At 33.9% G+C, this 18,978-nt stretch overlaps 2 protein-coding genes and 1 long non-coding RNA gene across 4 annotated transcripts in view; 2 read left to right on the forward strand and 1 right to left on the reverse strand.

Annotated features, from left to right (window-relative positions):
- The first annotated feature begins 3,037 nt into the window (after window positions 1-3,037).
- Window positions 3,038-5,718, forward strand: GlyRS (glycine--tRNA ligase). The gene has a single exon (XM_075303665.1). It carries the CDS (start codon window positions 3,107-3,109, stop codon window positions 5,462-5,464), a length of 2,358 nt encoding a protein of 785 aa, XP_075159780.1. The 5' UTR covers window positions 3,038-3,106; the 3' UTR covers window positions 5,465-5,718.
- A 3,353-nt stretch (window positions 5,719-9,071) lies between these two features.
- Window positions 9,072-18,978, forward strand: part of Ctps (CTP synthase) — a 73,928-nt gene continuing 64,021 nt past the window's right edge. Inside the window, exons 1-2 of one of the 2 annotated variants that reach the window (XM_075308559.1) lie at window positions 9,072-9,622; window positions 9,679-9,893. In XM_075308559.1, the coding sequence (XP_075164674.1) occupies window positions 9,728-9,893 (166 nt within the window). In that variant the 5' untranslated portion in view covers window positions 9,072-9,622; window positions 9,679-9,727. The remainder of the gene's footprint in view (window positions 9,623-9,678; window positions 9,894-18,978) is intronic. The other variant, XM_075308560.1, reaches the window with a different exon arrangement.
- Window positions 11,813-12,191, reverse strand: LOC142232718 (uncharacterized). Its single transcript, XR_012721182.1, has 2 exons — window positions 12,079-12,191; window positions 11,813-12,012 (listed from the first exon to the last, which is right to left on the reverse strand). It is a non-coding gene; the product is annotated as an uncharacterized LOC142232718 (long non-coding RNA).

Below are 18,978 nucleotides of genomic sequence, written 5' to 3' on the forward strand. Positions count from 1 at the left end.
ATTTTTTCCCAAGAGGGGCATACCGGAGGTTATTATGTTCAGAGCAGCAATATTTACATGAATTAATGACAAAGAGGTTTCGTTTCGAATATGAGAAGTTGGGTATTAAGTTCAAGTTTATTTATTTATTTCCATTTATTTAAGCAATTCAAAGCCTTTAAAAGGCCAAGTTAACGAATTACAATGTACTACTGTTGTGTTTTTACCATTTATAAAATAATGATGAACACGCAATGCTATATTAAAACATAACTTCGTTATTAAACAATAAAAAAAACGCGAAGGTTAGTACTTGGATATTAAGGTGGGTACTATGTTCGGTTTTCGAGTTGAAAATCACTTTATTTTCGCGATTACTTTTCCTGAAATAATCAAAATTATAAATTAAAACCAAAATATTCCTGTAAAGTCTTGCCGAAATCTAGGGGAACAAGAAACTGCGCATCAATTGTGTTAATTTGTCTGCTTCATATTGAACTGTTGTAATAAAGTAACCGCGAAAATTTCAACTCGAAAAGCGAACATAGTACTTACTTTTAAATGTAAAATTAAATGTAAATGGATATTAATGAAAGTATATAAAAAAGGATGAAGTGATGGCAGATTGAAACTTGTAGAACAAATAGGGATTCAAATGTAGATGAAAAGGTGGGTATTAAGTTCGGGTTTAAGGTGAGTATTAAGTTCGAGTTTAGCCGCTAAAATCGCTAAAGTGAAAACTAAATCAGTAAGAACAAGTATATACAGCACTAAGTTCGGCCGGGCCGAATCTTAAATAGCCACCACCATGAATCAAATATTAGGGTTTCCTTTGAAATTTCAGGAAGGCTGGAGGACTTGAGGACACTTCCCGAAGATAAATTTAAAGATTTCACCTATGAGGAATATATCAGATTCTGTATTTATAAGAACCATTTTTGTTTGAGTTTTAGAGGAATCATTACCATCTCTTGTAAGTGTGCAAGAAAATTATAAAATAACGTCTTGATTTGAAATCTTAAATCTGTAGAAGTAAAATATGGAAATTTTACATTGAGTTTCAAGCAATTTTCAGGATCAGTGCGCCTTCTACACCCTCAAGAAGTGAAGTCGGTTTATATGGAGGCATTACCAAATGGACCGATAAAAACTTAATCCGATACACGTTTTTGTGAGCCTAAAATACCAGAATATTTACAATTTCAGGCAAATCAGATAAAAACTACGGTTTCGTTCTTATGGGGGCTATACTAAAATATGGACCGATACTCACCGTTTTCGGCACACATCTTTATGACCCGAAAATACTTCTAGATTTCCAATTTCAGGCAAATAGGATAAAAACTTCGGATTCTAGAAGTCCAAGAAGTAAAATCGGGAAATCGGTCTATATGGGGGCTATACCAAAATATGGACCAATACTCGCCATTTTCGGCACACCTCTTTATGGTCCTAAAATACCTCTAGATTTCCAATTTCAGACAAATTGGATAAAAACTACGGTTTCTATAAGCCCAAGAAATAAAATCGGGAGATCGGTCTATATGGGGGCTATACCAAAATATGGACCGATACTCACAATTTTTGGCACACGTATTTGTGGTCCTACAATACCTCTAGATTTCCAATTTCAGGTAAATTGAATAAAAACTGCGGTTTCTATACGCCCAAGAAGTAAAATCGGGAGATCGGTATATAAGGGGGCTATACCAAAATATGGACCGATACTCACAATTTTTGGCACACGTATTTGTGGTCCTACAATACCTCTAGATTTCCAATTTCAGGTAAATTGAATAAAAACTGCGGTTTCTATACGCCCAAGAAATAAAATCGGGAGATCGGTCTATATGGGGGCTATACCAAAATATGGACCGATACTCACAATTTTTGGCACACGTATTTGTGGTCCTACAATACCTCTAGATTTTTAATTTCAGGTAAATTGAATAAAAACTGCGGTTTCTGTAAGCCCAAGAAGTAAAATCGGGAGATCGGTCTATATGGGGGCTATACCAAAACATGGACCGATACTCACCATTTTTGGCACACCTCTTTATGGTCATAAAATACCTCTAGATTTCAAATTTCAGACAAATTGGATAAAAACAACGATTTCTATAAGCCCAAGACCCCAAATCGGGAGGTCGGTTTATATGGGGACTATATCAAAACCTGGACCGATATAGCCCATCTTCGAACTTGACCTGCCTGCAGACAAAAGACGAGTTTGTGCAAAATTTCAGCACGATTGCTTCATTATTGAAGACTGTAGCGTGATTACAACAGACAGACGGACATCGTTATATCGTCTTAGAATTTCTCCCTGATCAAGGATATATATACTTTATATAGACGGAAATCGATATTTCGATGTTTTACAAACGGATTGACGAACTTATTATACCCCCGTCACCATTCTATGGTGGTGGGTATAAAAATGCATGAAATTATACGTATTTGTTGCAAATTTTATCATAACTTGATGGGGAAAAGCCCAAAGCAAATTTTCACAAAGTTTGTATTCCTTAAAATGGATTATTAGAGAAAAGTAATCGTGAAAAAATGACGTTTTTAGCGGCTAAACTCGAACTTAATACCCACCTTTAGCCGCTAAAAACTTCATTTTTTCACGATTACTTTTCTTTAATAATCCAATTTAAGGAATACAAACTTTGTGAAAATTTGCTTTGGGCTTTTCCCCTTCAAGTTATAATAAAATTTGCAACAAATATGTATAATTTCATGCATTTTTCTTACTGATTTAGTTTTCACTATAGCGATTTTAGCGGCTAAACTCGAACTTAATACCCACCTTAAACTCGAACTTAATATCCACCTAAAGATATGAAAAATATTTGATTTTGAATTCCTGCTTTAAAATTAAATTAAACGCTCGCAGATGTGTACTGACAATCGCTACAATTGCGTTTACACGCATAGTCGCTACGTCGCCAACGATTGCCAAACACGGAGTACATAGCCGCATTTCAATTATCGAACGGCATTCGCCTCTCAGTTGTCATAGCACATGGAAGATTGGTATGAAATGTTCTCTTTTCAATTTTGTTAAAGATAAATTGTGATGTAAACATACGAAATTCGGCAAAAAATCCGCTAAATACCAATGTCTTTTCAGCTTCTGAGGTTTGTCCTTCAACCGCCCGTTCAATTTGCACCGAATGTTCATAGAATCGGTGTTACTTCCCTAAGACAACGAGGAATTTTTGCCAGCGCATCATCATCGCTTGCATCAGTAGACGAAAGACAAAGTAAAAGTGACGAAATAAATTCCATTGCCGGTAGAAGAAGTGGTGGTGTGTCATCTGTATTGTACAACTCGCGACGTTTTAAGAGTGCTCAAGCCAAAGAAGTTAAACCTTCAGTTGTTTGGGGTTCCAAGAAAACCAAGCGGAACGTAAGATTACAACTCAAAGACATCATGAGCAATCCAGATATTGAGGTGCAATTGGCTCCATTAAGGGCAGCCGTCCAGGAACAAGGCAATTTGGTAAGGGAGTTGAAAGCCAATGGAGCACCCGAAATTGATGTTAAAAAAGCTGTGGCGGAATTAAAACTTCGAAAGAAGGTGCTGGAGGATAAAGAATTGGAATTGACCCCCTCTGTGGTGAGCTTTGATCGTTCGAAAATGGAAGATTTGTTGAAACGACGTTTCTTCTATGATCAAAGTTTTGCAATTTATGGAGGTATTACGGGCCAATACGATTTTGGACCCATGGGTTGTGCTCTGAAATCAAATATCTTGAGTTTGTGGCGTCAATTCTTCAGTCTGGAGGAACAAATGTTAGAAGTGGATTGCTCAATTCTAACCCCAGAACCTGTACTTAAGGCCTCTGGCCATGTGGATCGTTTTGCCGATTTAATGGTAAAAGATTGCAAGACTGGTGAATGCTTCCGTTTGGACCATTTGATAAAGAATGCCTTGGAAAAATTGTCCCGCGAGAAAACAGCCACAGCCCAGTTAAAAGCCGAATGTGAGGATATTGTTATTAAGCTGGATGGTATGAACAAACAAGAGATGGCTGATGTCTTGACAAAATACAACATCAAATCCCCTTTAACCGGCAATGATTTGACAGAACCTATTGAATTCAATCTCATGTTCGCCACTCAAATTGGACCCACTGGTTTGGTCAAGGGTTTCTTGCGTCCCGAGACGGCCCAAGGTATATTTGTTAACTTCAAACGTTTACTGGAATTTAATCAAGGCAAATTGCCCTTTGCTGTGGCCCAAATTGGTAACTCTTTCCGTAATGAAATTTCACCACGATCTGGCTTAATTCGTGTACGTGAATTTACCATGGCCGAAATAGAACATTTTTGTGATCCCAGCCAAAAGGATCATCCGAAATTTGAAAATGTTGCTGCCACACAAATGACTTTGTACTCTGCCTGCAATCAAATGGATGGAAAATCGGCTCAAAAGATCACAATCGGAGATGCAGTGAAATCAGGATTGGTAGCCAATGAAACCTTGGGCTATTATATGGCTCGCATTCATCAGTTTTTGCTAACTATTGGTATTAAGTCGGAATGTTTGAGATTCCGTCAACACATGAGCAATGAAATGGCCCATTATGCATGTGATTGCTGGGATGCTGAATGCTTGACCAGCTACGGTTGGGTTGAGTGTGTTGGATGTGCTGATCGTTCAGCTTATGATTTGGGACAGCATATGGCGGCAACTGGTGTTCGATTGGTAGCTGAAAAACGTTTGCCAGCTCCAAAAACAATCGAAGTTTCAGAAATTGTACCCAATAAACAAGCTTTGGGTAAAACATTCAAAAAAGACGCTAAAACCATAACAGATGCTCTGGCTAAACTGTCATTGGATGATGTCAAAGGGGTCGAACAACAATTGAATGACACCAAGGAGTATACTTTAAACACTGCAGAGGGTGCATCGTTTAAACTTACTGCCGATACAATTGCCGTAAAGCATTCTTCGAAAACAGTGCATGTTGAGGAGATTATACCAAGTGTTGTGGAACCCTCATTTGGAATTGGTCGTATTATGTACGCTTTGCTGGAACAAAATTTCCTTTGTCGTGATGGGGACGAACAACGATGCTATTTTACCCTGCCCTCGGTAGTTGCCCCATTGAAATGCTCCATCTTGCCTTTGTCCAATAATCAAGAATTCCAACCCTATACACGTCAGCTATCTTCGGCTCTAACAAAGGCTGAACTATCACACAAAGTCGATGATTCAAGTGGTTCAATTGGCCGTCGTTATGCTCGTACAGATGAAATTGCTATACCATTTGGTATTACTGTTGATTTTGATACCCTGAAGGAACCCCACACCGTCACCCTGAGAGACCGTAATAGTATGAAACAAGTTCGTATGGATATTAGTGAAGTAGTTGAAGTGGTTAAAGACTTGTCAACTGGCAAATTGGAATGGGCTCAAGTTTTGGCAAAGTATCCCTTATTCGAACAACAAGAAGCCACAACTAAATAAAACGATTATGATGATGATGATGCTGCTGCGAAGTGTTAGTGGGGCCTAGCATAACTACGATTTATGTTTTATTTATTTTATACTATATCGTTTTGTTTTTCTCATTTTTCACGAACTTTCCCTTTTTTTATAATATGCTTATATCAAGACAAAATATATATGAAGCGCATTTATAAAATAAATAAAAAAGTGTCTGATAGTAAATTTTTAATAAAGAGAGCGAATTTCAGCATATAACGATTTCAAAAGCTTAATTGATATTTGGTTTAATTAATATTTCTGAGATATATTGAGACTGCCGTTTGGGCTATAGGTTGAATTCTGATATTGCAACATTTACAGAATTGTGAGAATATGATTTTTAAAGAGGTCGTCTTTTTCAAATTGGGAAAGTCGAGCTTATACAAATTTGGAAGTCGGCTTTAGAATTTTGGTATTATTGAAGATTCGATCATGTCTACATCACATTTCCCTTCCAACTAAAGTCGAGTTTTCAATTTCGTCTCTTAAAATCGATCTTGGTCACTAAAAAGGGACCATCGTGGTGGCCGTCTTGCATACAAAGGGTTTCGACCAACCCCCAAAAAGTTTTTCAGCGATGGAATATCCCCTCTCAGTAATGCTGGTAACATTTCGGAGTGTTTAAAAACTTCTCTAAGTGGTTCTACGTCAAAGTGAAACGCTGTTCTGACACTATATCTAACCTAACCTTTGGTATATTTATTATATAAAATTTTTCTTTATTTTCCTTCAATTCAAAGTCGACTCCGATTTTATCCCATAAATTCGATTCTTTCACTATCAAAAGCTAATTTTGGTTTTGGGGATAATAAGCTAAAACAGCCGACATTTTCAAACTTTGGAAAAGATAACTTTTCGATTTTTTCCAAATTTTAAAAAAGTTGTTTATTCGACACTTGCAAAAGTCGACTTTTTAAAAATTTAGATGACTTGACTTTCGTCTTTTGAATCAGTCAGCATGGGAAATCTAGAGTACATTCCCCTTCTTCGTTTCTTGTTAAAGGTAGATGTGTTGATATTGGACGATATTAACTCAATTTTTAAAAAAGTCGAAAGTTGATTTTGAAGATTATATGACTTCGTCTTCTGAATCAATCAGCATGTGAAAGGTAATGTTAGAGGCAATTGTTTGAGATTTAACTCGATTTTTTTAAAATTCAAAAGTAGATTTTGAAGATTACGAAATGTCGACTTCGAATTATTACAAATTGTATTTTCGACCTTTTTGCATCATTATAACATTCATTTCGCAGTGGTTTTGATCCTGATGACAGTTCCTAATAAGATTTGGTCGATAACAACAAGTAGTTGTTATTGAAGTAGGTCGGATGGTATTGCAAATTGACCATATCGGACCATTTTTAGGTATAGTCCCCATATAAACCGTCCCCCTGATTTAGTTTGCGCAGCCTTTTAGAAGAGCAAAATTCATCTGATCGGTTTGAAATTTGGTACGTGATGTTAGTGTATGACCTCCATGCGGGTCCATAATTATATATAGCCCCATATAAAACCCCAAATTTTGCTTGCGTATCCTCTCGGAGAAAATTGCATGCGAACCCTCATATAAACCGATGCCCAGATTTTATCTCCGGAGGTACCTGGAAATGCAAATTTCATCGGATCCGGCTAAAATTTTGTACGTGATGTCAATATGTGGTCTCTAACCACCATGCAAAAATTGACCAATATCGGTCCATATAAACCGACGATTGTGGATGACAGCTTTAAGTAGAAGTTTGTACGCAGTCCATGGTGGTGGGTACATAAAATTCGCATGGCCGCACTTAAGTCGTATATACCTTTTAACTACATTAAAAATCTTTGACATGTATTGTCATGATTCCTTTATAACGTACATTCCAAATTTCAGGCAAATCCGATGAAATTGCCACTATGAAAACGAAAACGCTATATACTGAAATATATTCTCTAAACCCTCAAGAATTTAGACTGGGATATTAGTTTATAACGGGCTGTCAATAGTACAGGATGGCGTTTATAATCAAAACAGGTAAAGGGACATGGTTAAGTCGCTTTGGAATTTCCGCCCGTTGAGAATATATATTTTATTTGGTACGAAGTCAATATTACGGTGTTTTACATGACAACTTCTTGTAAGGGAAGAGTAAAAAATTGCGAAATATTAAGAATTCAAATCAATAAACAGAGATAGTAGGTAGGGTAGATGATGATAATTTGGAGTCTTACTTACTATTCTCCCTATTGAGAGTATATATCGGAAGTTTTTAGTTCTTATTGTGCCCTCATACGATAGATGAGGAGGGTATAACAAATTACATACATATGTATTTAAAGATAATATGGTGATCGATTTTTAATTTGTAATCATACTTACTATGCGATTTACATTCCAGTAGGTATCAAGAATCGAATCACCGACAGATCCATCCATATTTCTTACTTCCCAATGCTTTAAAAACAAGCATACGAATGTGATCTGGCTGAAATATCGACAGTAGCCATTCCATACGAGGAATAAACAAACTTACGGCTCCAATCTGTCTTAAGTATCGATACTAGGCGTTTACGAGCATGTACTAACTACCTATCTGTAAACTGTTCTTTGTCGTGATCTAGCATCAGGCGGTATATAGGAGTTGCATTGCTTCCAAAAACCATTGACACTTAGGGATGCCAGACGTGCTCTTTTAAAGAGCACATGTGCTCTTTTTTACAAAATGTGCTCTTAAAACAAGACAGGCCAAAAGAGCACGCAAAAGTGCTCTTTTTTAGCATCACAACCAATATTAATTAAATGGTAAAAGTAAACTGAAAATATGTAAATGTCGCAATAAGAGATTTTCCTAGCTTTTATTTTCTAATTAAATAATGTTTTACTTTATATATCAGAGTCGCAGAATAGCATGCCGATGTTGCCTCTTCACTTTGTACTCTGTTCTAAATGTAAACAAACTTCTTCAATAACATTTTTCACAAAAACACCAAAAAATGACTTACAAAGTATTGTAAGAAAATTAGCTTGAGTTGAAAGTGGGTTATTTTATGTTTATGGTATGTACCTTTTTGCTTAAATGTTTATATGAATTATATTTCAATTAAATTAAATGTTTTTCTTTTATTTGAAAAAGGGTGCTCTATTCTTTTCGTATGTGCTCTTTTTATAAGCTGAATGTGCTCTTTTTGCCTCTTCAAAATCTGGCATCCCTATTGACACTAAACATACTGTGAATTAGTTACAACGCGCTTTTTTTCTTTGCGAAATTTAAAAAGTAATTATAGGTTGATAATCTGTAAATTCAACTTCATTGTTTCGATGCAGTAAAACATTATTTAACCATTGATAATTCTTTTACAAAATAAAATTTGATTTTGTTAAAAATAAGAAACTGATAAAATGCGTTTTCAAAAAACAAAACAGACTTAAAATAATCTCTTCTTCTTTCAATGGAAATGGTGTTCCATATGACAAATATTCTATTTGTTGTTATTGTATTCCTGCGAGAAAAAAATGTCAACATTATCTTAAAACCAAGTATTTGGCAACAGTGATCGTTCTACATAAGATGTTGAAGGTAACACTGGCCAAAACAATGTGGTTAGTTAGTTTGCTGATATCGCATTGAATTTTGCAATAAAAAAATAAGAAAACGCGCACGAAAGTTCCGTTTTGTATAAAAAAAAAACTATCGGAAGAAATAAATTTAAATTTACTACGTTCCATATCTAATATACAACGCAAATTAATGCACAGTGGAGTTGTTACAAAATATGAAATAGGCCCACATGCCAATATAAGTGAAAAAATCACGTTTCCCCAACAGGAATAACGATTTTGCGACAATTGGTCCATAGCTAATATCACTCAACTCAATCCTTCAATATAAATATGAAATTTCTTGACTAATATAAGTATTGTGCTGATTTGTCAATAGAAAAAAAATTATTTAACCGCGTGTTCAGTTCTCCCTCAGTCGGCAGGCGCAAGTTGTTGGTATTTTACTATCTCTGAATTTAAAAACATCGTCATCAAATGTGTGTTTATTAGCAGAGAAGCTTTTTATTTGTTTTGAATTCATAAATTGTTATTATTTTCTAACCACCCGCCACCCTCTATATATATAGATAATTGTTTTGTGCGCGCCTTCGGGAAAGGTATCATGAACTACAATTGAAGAAGAAAATGAATTTTAATTGAATACTCTTTCCAGATAAGACCTGACTAAAATCATAAAACCCTAAAAGAAAACAGCAACAACAATGAAATACATTTTAGTTACCGGTGGTGTTATCAGTGGTGTGGGCAAAGGGGTCATTGCCTCTTCATTTGGTACATTACTAAAATCATGTGGTTTGGATGTTACATCCATTAAAATCGATCCATACATAAATATAGATGCCGGTACTTTTTCACCATATGAGCATGGTAAGTACAATGTTTAATTTTATGTTTATATTCCTACATTCCTTTACAACTATTACTTCCAAACTGGTTTTTTAGTAGAATATTTCGCTAAACCAGAGTATCTATCTATCCATACAGTATTTTGTGCTGTGGCGTTTTTCTTTTATTTTCTGTTTCTGCGAAGGTCAAACATTGTGTATTATTTAATGTTGTTTTCACTTCATCGTTTTGTTTTCTTTCTATCATCTATATCATATCCTATTAACGTGGTCTTCGTAAAGAAATGTGTATATTTTTTGTTATTGTTTTCTTCATGTGCTTTAGTTTTGGTTAAAAGCCAAAATAAATGTCGTCGTTTGTATAGTGCTTGAGGAGGTATGAACTACAGAAGAGTTCTCATTCATAACTAGGGAAACAAATTCCTCTCTGGTTACTCTTGAAACTGCAGACGAATAGGCATATCTTCATCGATTTATATGAAGCTCTCCTATATATGAATCGAACCAATTTGCATTACTTATTAAAAAATGTTCATATTTTATACAAAATATCTGTGCCATGTGTCAACTATCAACCATTTATACACATACGAGGGTGGTCAGATAAGAACTTAACCTATAGGAGAGTATTGCAAGATCAATATTATTAATATGCATAATTATATAGCCTACCTTATTATGGTGGTTATGGTTCTGGTTAATTTAAACGTGGCATTGTCCACATATATAATTTCCATATATGCGAGAGTTGCCTTTTAAATTTTGGGATTGGACATTAGGTTAGGTTAGGTTAGGTTATGTGGCAGCCCGATGTATCAGGCTCACTTAGACTATTCAGTCCATTGTGATACCACATTGGTGAACTTCTCTCTTATCACTGAGTGCTGCCCGATTCCATGTTAAGCTCAATGATAAGGGACCTCCTTTTTATAGCCGAGTCCGAACGGCGTTCCACATTGCAGTGAAACCACTTAGAGAAGCTTTGAAACCCTCAGAAATGTCACCAGCATTACTGAGGTGGGATAATCCACCGCTGAAAAACTTTGGTGTTCGGTCGTAGCAGGAATCGATCCCACGACCTTGTGTATGCAAGGCGGGCATGCTAACCATTGCACCACGGTGGTTCCACGGTGGGATTGGACATTCCTAGTGCTACAACTGTGACAGCTCTATCAAAAAGCTTGACATTGTTGAGGTTATACGTACTCAAAACGTATTGACATACGAGCGCTATTTGTGTTGTTTACAGCTACGAAAAAGATTTATCACGCCAAAAAAAAAAACGGAATTAAATTAAATCGTGAACACTGTTTTGGGCGATTATTTTCTACAACTGTCAACGTGGATTAACTCGACACCTGAAGAAGCGGTTAATGCGTTCAGAATGTATGTTTTGGAGATACCTTAATAAGAGTGGCAAAAGTGCTTCGACAATTGGTTTAAACATATGCAAAAGATTATAGATCTTAACCCTTTGACTACCGATGTCCACTTAGGAGGACATTTGAAAACGACACCAAACTCTATTTCCCCAGTTGGTTTCGATTTATTGCTCGATGTTATTTTAAAGTAGAGTCTTTAATCTAATTAAGCTATAAATATTTTCCATATTGGTGAGCACTAAAATGCATTTTTATGAGCTTTTTTAACAATAAACGAAAAATACGAAATTTTGAAACCATTTTTCTACTGTACGTCTTTAATAAATGGACATTCACACAAAAACTATAGCTGATAGTTTTTCGGGTTTTTTGTATTTTCCTCACACTTCGAAAGATTATAGACCAAATACGGTTTATTTTCGTAAGGGCATTTGGTCACAATGAAAGAATCAAATTTTCAGAACAAACTCATATAGTTCTCGAAGTAATTGAGGTAGGTCCTCAAAATTACTAGTTTTGTTCTACATGCTCTTAGTACAAGTAAAAACAGAAGACAAAATTTATGTTTTCAACATTAGGTTTATTTCGGTAGTGAATTTTTTAAAGGAGATTTTTTTGAAAACAAACTAAACTATTTTCGATGATTAATATTTGTTTTTGTTCTCTGGTCACAAAATATAAAAGGCAACCCTCGTAATTGAACTGCAACTTAATTGATTTGAACATTTACGCAACCCACTTATATGCACCAGACAATCGCTAGACTCGGACAAAATAAATAAAGAATATTGTTATCAAAAAAGGCGTTTAGTACATCTAACATACTCCTTATTGAAAATCCACGTGCTTATATATTGTGACATTCAATACTAGATTGCAAATTCTTGAAAAAAAAAACAATAAAATATGGCTCGATTAATGAAAGGTGTTGATGATAGATACACGTTAATGAATGAATGAATGTGAAAATAAAACCAATCAAGTTGGTAAACAAATAAAATTTTTTTATATACCCACATAACACTTAGTATGTCTGAATGAAAAATCAATTTGTCCCAAGATACCACAAACGTAGCTATGGGCTTCGAAAACTTGAATGCGTTTGAAAACACAATAATTATAATAGAATTCTTAAGCAATGACTGTAAAAGTAAAGCAAAATCAAATTATATCAAAGTGTCTTAATAAAGTTTGTCCACACTTATTGAGTATATAAATAAATTCGTAATATTCGCTTCAGCGCCACCTATATGTGAAAAATGAATTATATACGGAAATAACATAATTTTGGCGAACCAAGAGCATTTGATTGGTATAAAAACCATTTGCCAAAAATCTTCCAAATCGCTGCAATACAGAATATACGAAAAAGAGAGGGATGTGTCCACTGTAGTCAATGGAAAATAATATATCACAATTTTATTTTTATAAAAATTTTGTGAAAATTTTATTTCTATAGACAATTTTGTGAAAATTTTATTTCTATTGAAAATTTTGTTAAAATTTTATTTCTATTGAAAATTTTGTCAAAAATTTATTTCTATAGAAAATTTTGTCAAAATTTTATTTCAATAGAAAATTTTGTCAAAATTTAATTTCTAAAGAATATTTTTTTAAAATTTTATTTCTATAGAAAATTTTGTCAAAATTTTATTTCAATAGAAAATTTTGTCAAAATTTAATTTCTAAAGAATATTTTTTTAAAATTTTATTTCTATAGAAAATTTGGTCAACACTTTATTTCTATAGAAAATTTTTTCAAATTTTTATTTCTATAGACAATTTTGTGAAAATTGTATTTCTATAGAAAATTTTGTCAAACTTTTATTTCTTATTTTGTCAAAAATTTATTTCTATAGAAAATTTTGTCAAAATTTTATTTCTATAAAATATTTTGTCAAAATTTTATTTTTATAAAAAGTTTTTCAAAATTTTATTTCTATAGAAAAATTTGTCAAAATTTTATTTCTATAGAAAATTTTGTTAAAAATGTATATCTACAGAAAATTTTGTTAAAATTTCATTTCTATCGAAAATTTTGTTAAAAATGTATATCTACAGAAAATTTTGTCAAAATTTTATTTCTATAGAAAATTTTGTCAAAATTTTATTTCTATAGAAAATTTTGTCAAAATTTTATTTCTATAGAAAATTTTGTCAAGAATTTTATTTCTATAGAAAATTTTGTCAAATTTTTATTTCTATAGAAAATTTTGTCAAAATTTTATTTTGATATAACATTTCCCTTCATTTACTCACGCTTTGAATGACTCACACTTGTGTCACGGTTATTTCCGCGAATCACCACAATTTCATGTCACGGTGGCACCTCTAATATGTATGTTGATTGCATACATTCAGAAAGATGTTAGTCACCCAATGATATTTTCATTTCAAATCACCTTCATTATGAAGTTTGGGCATTACAACAGCAATAACCCAAAGATGGACAAGTATCGTATGGAACACTGTTAGATGCTAATAACACCATCAAGAAATATGCCAGCATATATTAAATTCAACTCAATTTCTTGTCTGTTTTCTTTTGGGTTTCAACCTAACTACTTGTCACCCCCATGTGAAGAGGTTTCCCTTTGGACATTTCTTGGATATTTTTGTTGGCTCTCACCAAGCATCTATGGGGGGCTTGAAGTTATGTGGAGCATTATTCTGGGCTCCATAATATCATTGCTGTGTGCCTTTGGTGGGGTAGTTGTGCACGTATAATTTTGTTGAAATGTTACGAGCAAAACTTGCGATGATGGCTTGGCATACACTTACCGACAAGGCTGTACGGCTTGGATGGCTGGCTGGCTTGTTGGCTAGCTGGATGGCATTCTGTTTTGATGGTTGGCAGAACATAACTGCTTCCTCAATTTCCCCCCATCTGTTCCTTTTGCCCCCTTCCGTTTCACAGATGAGTTTATTTCTGTTTGTGGCATGTCTTTCCCTCTGTCTGTTTGGCACAACGATACAACAAATGGTTTCCAACTAGCGCCGTTCATACACCACCCCAATACCAGCATACACACGTTACTGTGGCGTTGTGGCATTTCGTCTTTATATGTGTTTGGACTCACCTTCGTCTCTTGTGCCTTTTCCATACCAAGGATTTCGTATACGGATTCCAGATTACTTCTTTTCTGGCGTGTCATGTTCTGCTAGTGCGACATAAAATTATTTTTACTGCTCCTGCTGCTGTAACGGCTGTTGCCAGTTAAGGATTGTGGTGGATTCTTATAGCTTTGGCTTTTCTGATGTGGTGCCTGGTTTAATTTTGCTTCTCTTCTGAGCTTTGAGTGTGTGTGTTTTTTGTAATAAAATTTCTTGCTAGGAAGCTGAATTCGACGAGGTATGTAACTGCGCTCGAGAAAAAGTGTAATCCAAAATTTTCGGTTTGATTGTGAGTGTATTTTAAAAAGTATATATTTCTCAGAAGTAGCAAGTTTGTTTATACGTGATTTTAAGATATGCAGCCTATCTTATTAAGCATATTTACCGAAAGGAAGCAAATTTATTTGATTCGACATCTAAATCGATGGGAAAATTGTTTAATAAGGATATTATAAACTTTCTTGTACGAAAACATCCTTGTCTTCGAATCTAGTTTTATATACTTAAAATTAGGACAGGGCAGCAATTATTTTCATTACGTATTCTTATCTGCCATATATTTTTTTGTATTTACCCTCGTATCTACTTTGCCAGCACATGCTATCTTCCCTTTTTATTTACACTTCCCTTCGTTTTACGAAAAATGCTTTGTAGTCGATGCAGCAGCATTGATTCTATCTTCCCAACTTCTCAATGAATGAATGTTGTCTTCTATCAATCCAAGGTGGTTTGTTATTTTTACATACCAACATGCTAGTCGCTTGCCTGTGCCTGCCTTTAAACCCAGAACAAATACGTCTGTCCTACATTACGTTTATCCAGCATATGCGTATGTAAAGACTTTTTCGTCTTCCAGTTCATGCACATTGACATAAAATTGCTTCAAAATTATTTGATTTTATGTCTTGCGTCCACAAAATGTTAATTTGCCTCTCCTATATGTGAGTACGTAACGATATCATAATATTTTCCGAGGGAATGACAATTTCCGAAAAAATTCCTAGACAAATGAAAAGTTTTCGAAAATTTATTAAATTTTAACAATACCTTTTTCAAAAAATTTTAACAATGAAATTTTCCGAAAATATACTATAGAAATAAAAATTTCCCATCGAAATGAAATTTTCCACAAATTTCTTATAGAATTAAAATTTTCCAAAAATAGAATAGAATTTTCCTACCGAATTGAAATTGTACAAAGATTTCCTATAGAAATAAATTTTTCCATAAATTTCCTATAGAAATGAATTTTTCGCAAATTCCTATAGAAATTAAATATTCCGAAACGAAATATTACGAAAATTTGTTATACAAATGAAATATTATAAAGATTTTCTACAGAAACGAAATTTTCTGAAAATTTCCTATAGAAATTAAATCTTCCGAAAATTTACTATCGAAATTAAATCTGCCGAAGATTTACTATAGAAATTAAAATTTCTGAAATTTTTCTACAGAAATTTAATGGAATTTTCAGAAAATTTTTACAGAAATTAATTTTTTTGAAAATTTTCCATAAAATTAAAAATTTTCGAAATTAAATTATGGAACTTAAATTATTCAAAAATGTTCTATAGAAATGAAAATTTCCAAAATTTTTCTATAGAAATGACATTTTCCGAAAATTTTCTATAGAAATTAAATTTTCCGAATACTTTTCTGTAGAAATTTTCCGAACAATTTTTACAAAAATGAAATTTTCCAAAATTTTCTATAGATATGAAATTTTCCGAAAATTTCTCTAAACAAACGAAATTTTCCAATAAAAATCCTATAGAAAAAAAATATTTATAGAAATGGAGTTTTTTCGAAAATTTTCTTTAAATATTAAATTTCCAAACATTTTTATAGAAATGAACATTTTCCACAAAAATAAAATTTTCGAAATTTCCTTTAGAAATGAAATGTTCCGAAAATTCACTTTAGAAATTAAATATTATGAAAATTTGCTATAGGAATTAAAATTTACGAAAATTTTCTACAGAAATGAAATTTTCCTAGAATTATCTATAGAAATGGAATTTTTCGAAAATTTACTATAGAAATTAAATATTCGAAAATTTTCCATAGAAATTACATTTCAGAATTTATTATACGGTTTCCTGATGTAATTATTTTAGGTGATTTTAACTGTGATATCTTAGATCGTAGAAAGTATTCCTGTCTTAAATTGATGTTAACCCGCTGCAATCTCTCTGTGCTGCATAATAACGTCCCAACGCACTATGATCTCACAAGAAATGTGCTTACAATGATTGACTATACTCTTGTCAGTAATACTTCACCTATCACCCGCAGCAGTCAATTTCACTTCCCTGCTTTGAATTCACGACATGCATTCATCCTTCTGCAATATAGGATCCCGACCTATAGTGATAATCTTGCTTATGTTTTTAGGGATTATGATTCTATTTCACTGGATGATTTGTCTCTCGCGGCATTGAATACTGACTTTTCTGCTATTTATTTTACTAATGATACTGACACACAACTCTCAATCCTGAGTAATATTTTATATGCATTGTTTAATTACTATGTCCCTTTGAGGTCAAGAGTAATTAGTAATGACAAGCCTATATGGTATGATAACAGAGACATACGTCGAGCTATTATTAATAGGGATCTCTCTCACCGGGATTTTATTGAGAATCGATCCGACGAAAGTAGATCTCGTTTCAAGATGTATAGAGCTATTGCCCGTCGAACCATTCGACGAGTTAAACGTTCGTATGGTTTTCGAATGTTTCGAAACTGCAAGAGTTACAAGGAATTATGGTCTAGAGTTCGTTCTACGGGAGTTCTCGATTCTAATTTCTGTGATAGCGATAACTGTGATATAGATCTAGATAATCTTAATAATTATTTTACTACGCCTCATTATGTACCTGTTAATAGCTTAGGAAATTTTATATACGAGGATGATCGCAATAACTGTCTTAGTTTTAGAAATATAGATATGGTAGAATTAGAAAGTGCAATATACAGAATTAAGTCCAACGCAGTTGGTTCTGACGATATACCTATTAGATTTGTTAAATTGATTTTTCCATTTGTATCACAGCATATTTTGCACTTGTTTAATACTATTATATTGACTAATAAATTTCCTATGACTTGGAAACTGGCTAGAGTGGCGCCGATGAGGAAAAAGGGTACTAGTGGTAATGACTGTTCTGATTTTCGTCCCATTTCTATCCTTCCAGCTTTATCAAAGGTCTTTGAGATAATAATAAAGGACCAACTTATTGAACATCTTGATCGTTACTCATTAATTTATGACTGTCAGTCGGGCTTCAGGAGACATCATAGTACCACATCTCTTATGATTAAGCTAACGGATGACATTAGGCGGGCACTTGATAGAGGTGACCCATGTATTCTCGCGGCCCTTGATTTGAGTAAAGCTTTCGATTCAGTCGACCATATTATACTACATTCGAAGCTCTACCACGAATTTAAATTTTCTTCTACAGCTTGTAGACTTTTATTGTCTTTCCTGTCTGGTCGCTCTCAATATATTCGATGTGATGGTCGTGTGTCTGGTGTTAATGCAATTTCTGCCGGTGTTCCTCAGGGTTCCATTTTAGGTCCTGTGTTGTTCATGTTGTATGTCAATGATGTTCGGCTCTGTGTTCAACATGTAGATATGGGAATTTATGCAGATGATTTTCAGCTCTTGAGTACGTGTACTAGTGGAGGATTATCACGCTGCATTTCACATTTGGACGACGATATTGGGAGGATATGCGACTGGGCCCGTCGCAACCATCTCAACATTAATATTCCGAAAACTAAATGTATAGTGTTTAACTACTCACGTCGCCAAAATACTCCTCAAAGTATAACTGTGCAGAATCATATAGTCTCTTCGAAAGATGTCATAACTTCTCTTGGTTATCAAATTGACTCCAATTTGGTTTTTGCGCAGCATATTGCCCACATCTGCTCCAAACTAAATCTCATCCTAAAAAAGTTGTACAGCATAAATGTGATCTTGCCTACGCAAATAAAGTACATGTTGGCTCACTCGTTACTAATGCCTCATATATTGTACGGAGCTGAGGTATATACTGGTACCAATAGGTCAAATATTCGCAGGCTTGAATCTTCATTTCACAGTATTTTAAGGTATGTCTATGGTCGTAACTGCCGACGTAATTATGTGTATTTCACGCATCAGTTCCTTGGCTGTACTTTTGAGCACTTCCTAAGCATAAGATGCCTTAGTTTTTTCTTTAGCATTATAAAACATGGTGAACCCGCTTACCTCCAATGTTTTAATTTTCTAAACTCTACTCGTAATACTCAAATTCTAATAGAGACTTTCTCACACCTTGTTTCTGAAAGATCGTTCATAATTCGTTTATCCAGATTATGGAATGCAATTCCATCCGATTATAAGAACTTTTCCGTAAGTCTAAGCGCTTTTAAAAGTAAACTAATTCAGTATTTTAATTATAACAATTAACTTTGTTTTTGTATCATCACTGATAATTACCTCCATATGCGGTGTTGCGTTTTTTTTTTGGTGTTTAGGTAAAGAAATGTGCGTGTAGTTTTTCAGCTATTGAGAATATTGTATTCACATTAGTTTTAAGTATTATTATGATT

Source organism: Haematobia irritans, chromosome 4 (assembly GCF_050003625.1).
Source record: "Haematobia irritans isolate KBUSLIRL chromosome 4, ASM5000362v1, whole genome shotgun sequence".
Classification (NCBI taxonomy): domain Eukaryota; kingdom Metazoa; phylum Arthropoda; class Insecta; order Diptera; family Muscidae; genus Haematobia; species Haematobia irritans.

Excerpts from the sequence above, each read along its gene's own strand:
- GlyRS (XM_075303665.1), top strand. The coding sequence starts at position 3,107 with ATGTCTTTTCAGCTTCTGAGGTTTGTCCTTCAACCGCCCGTTCAATTT.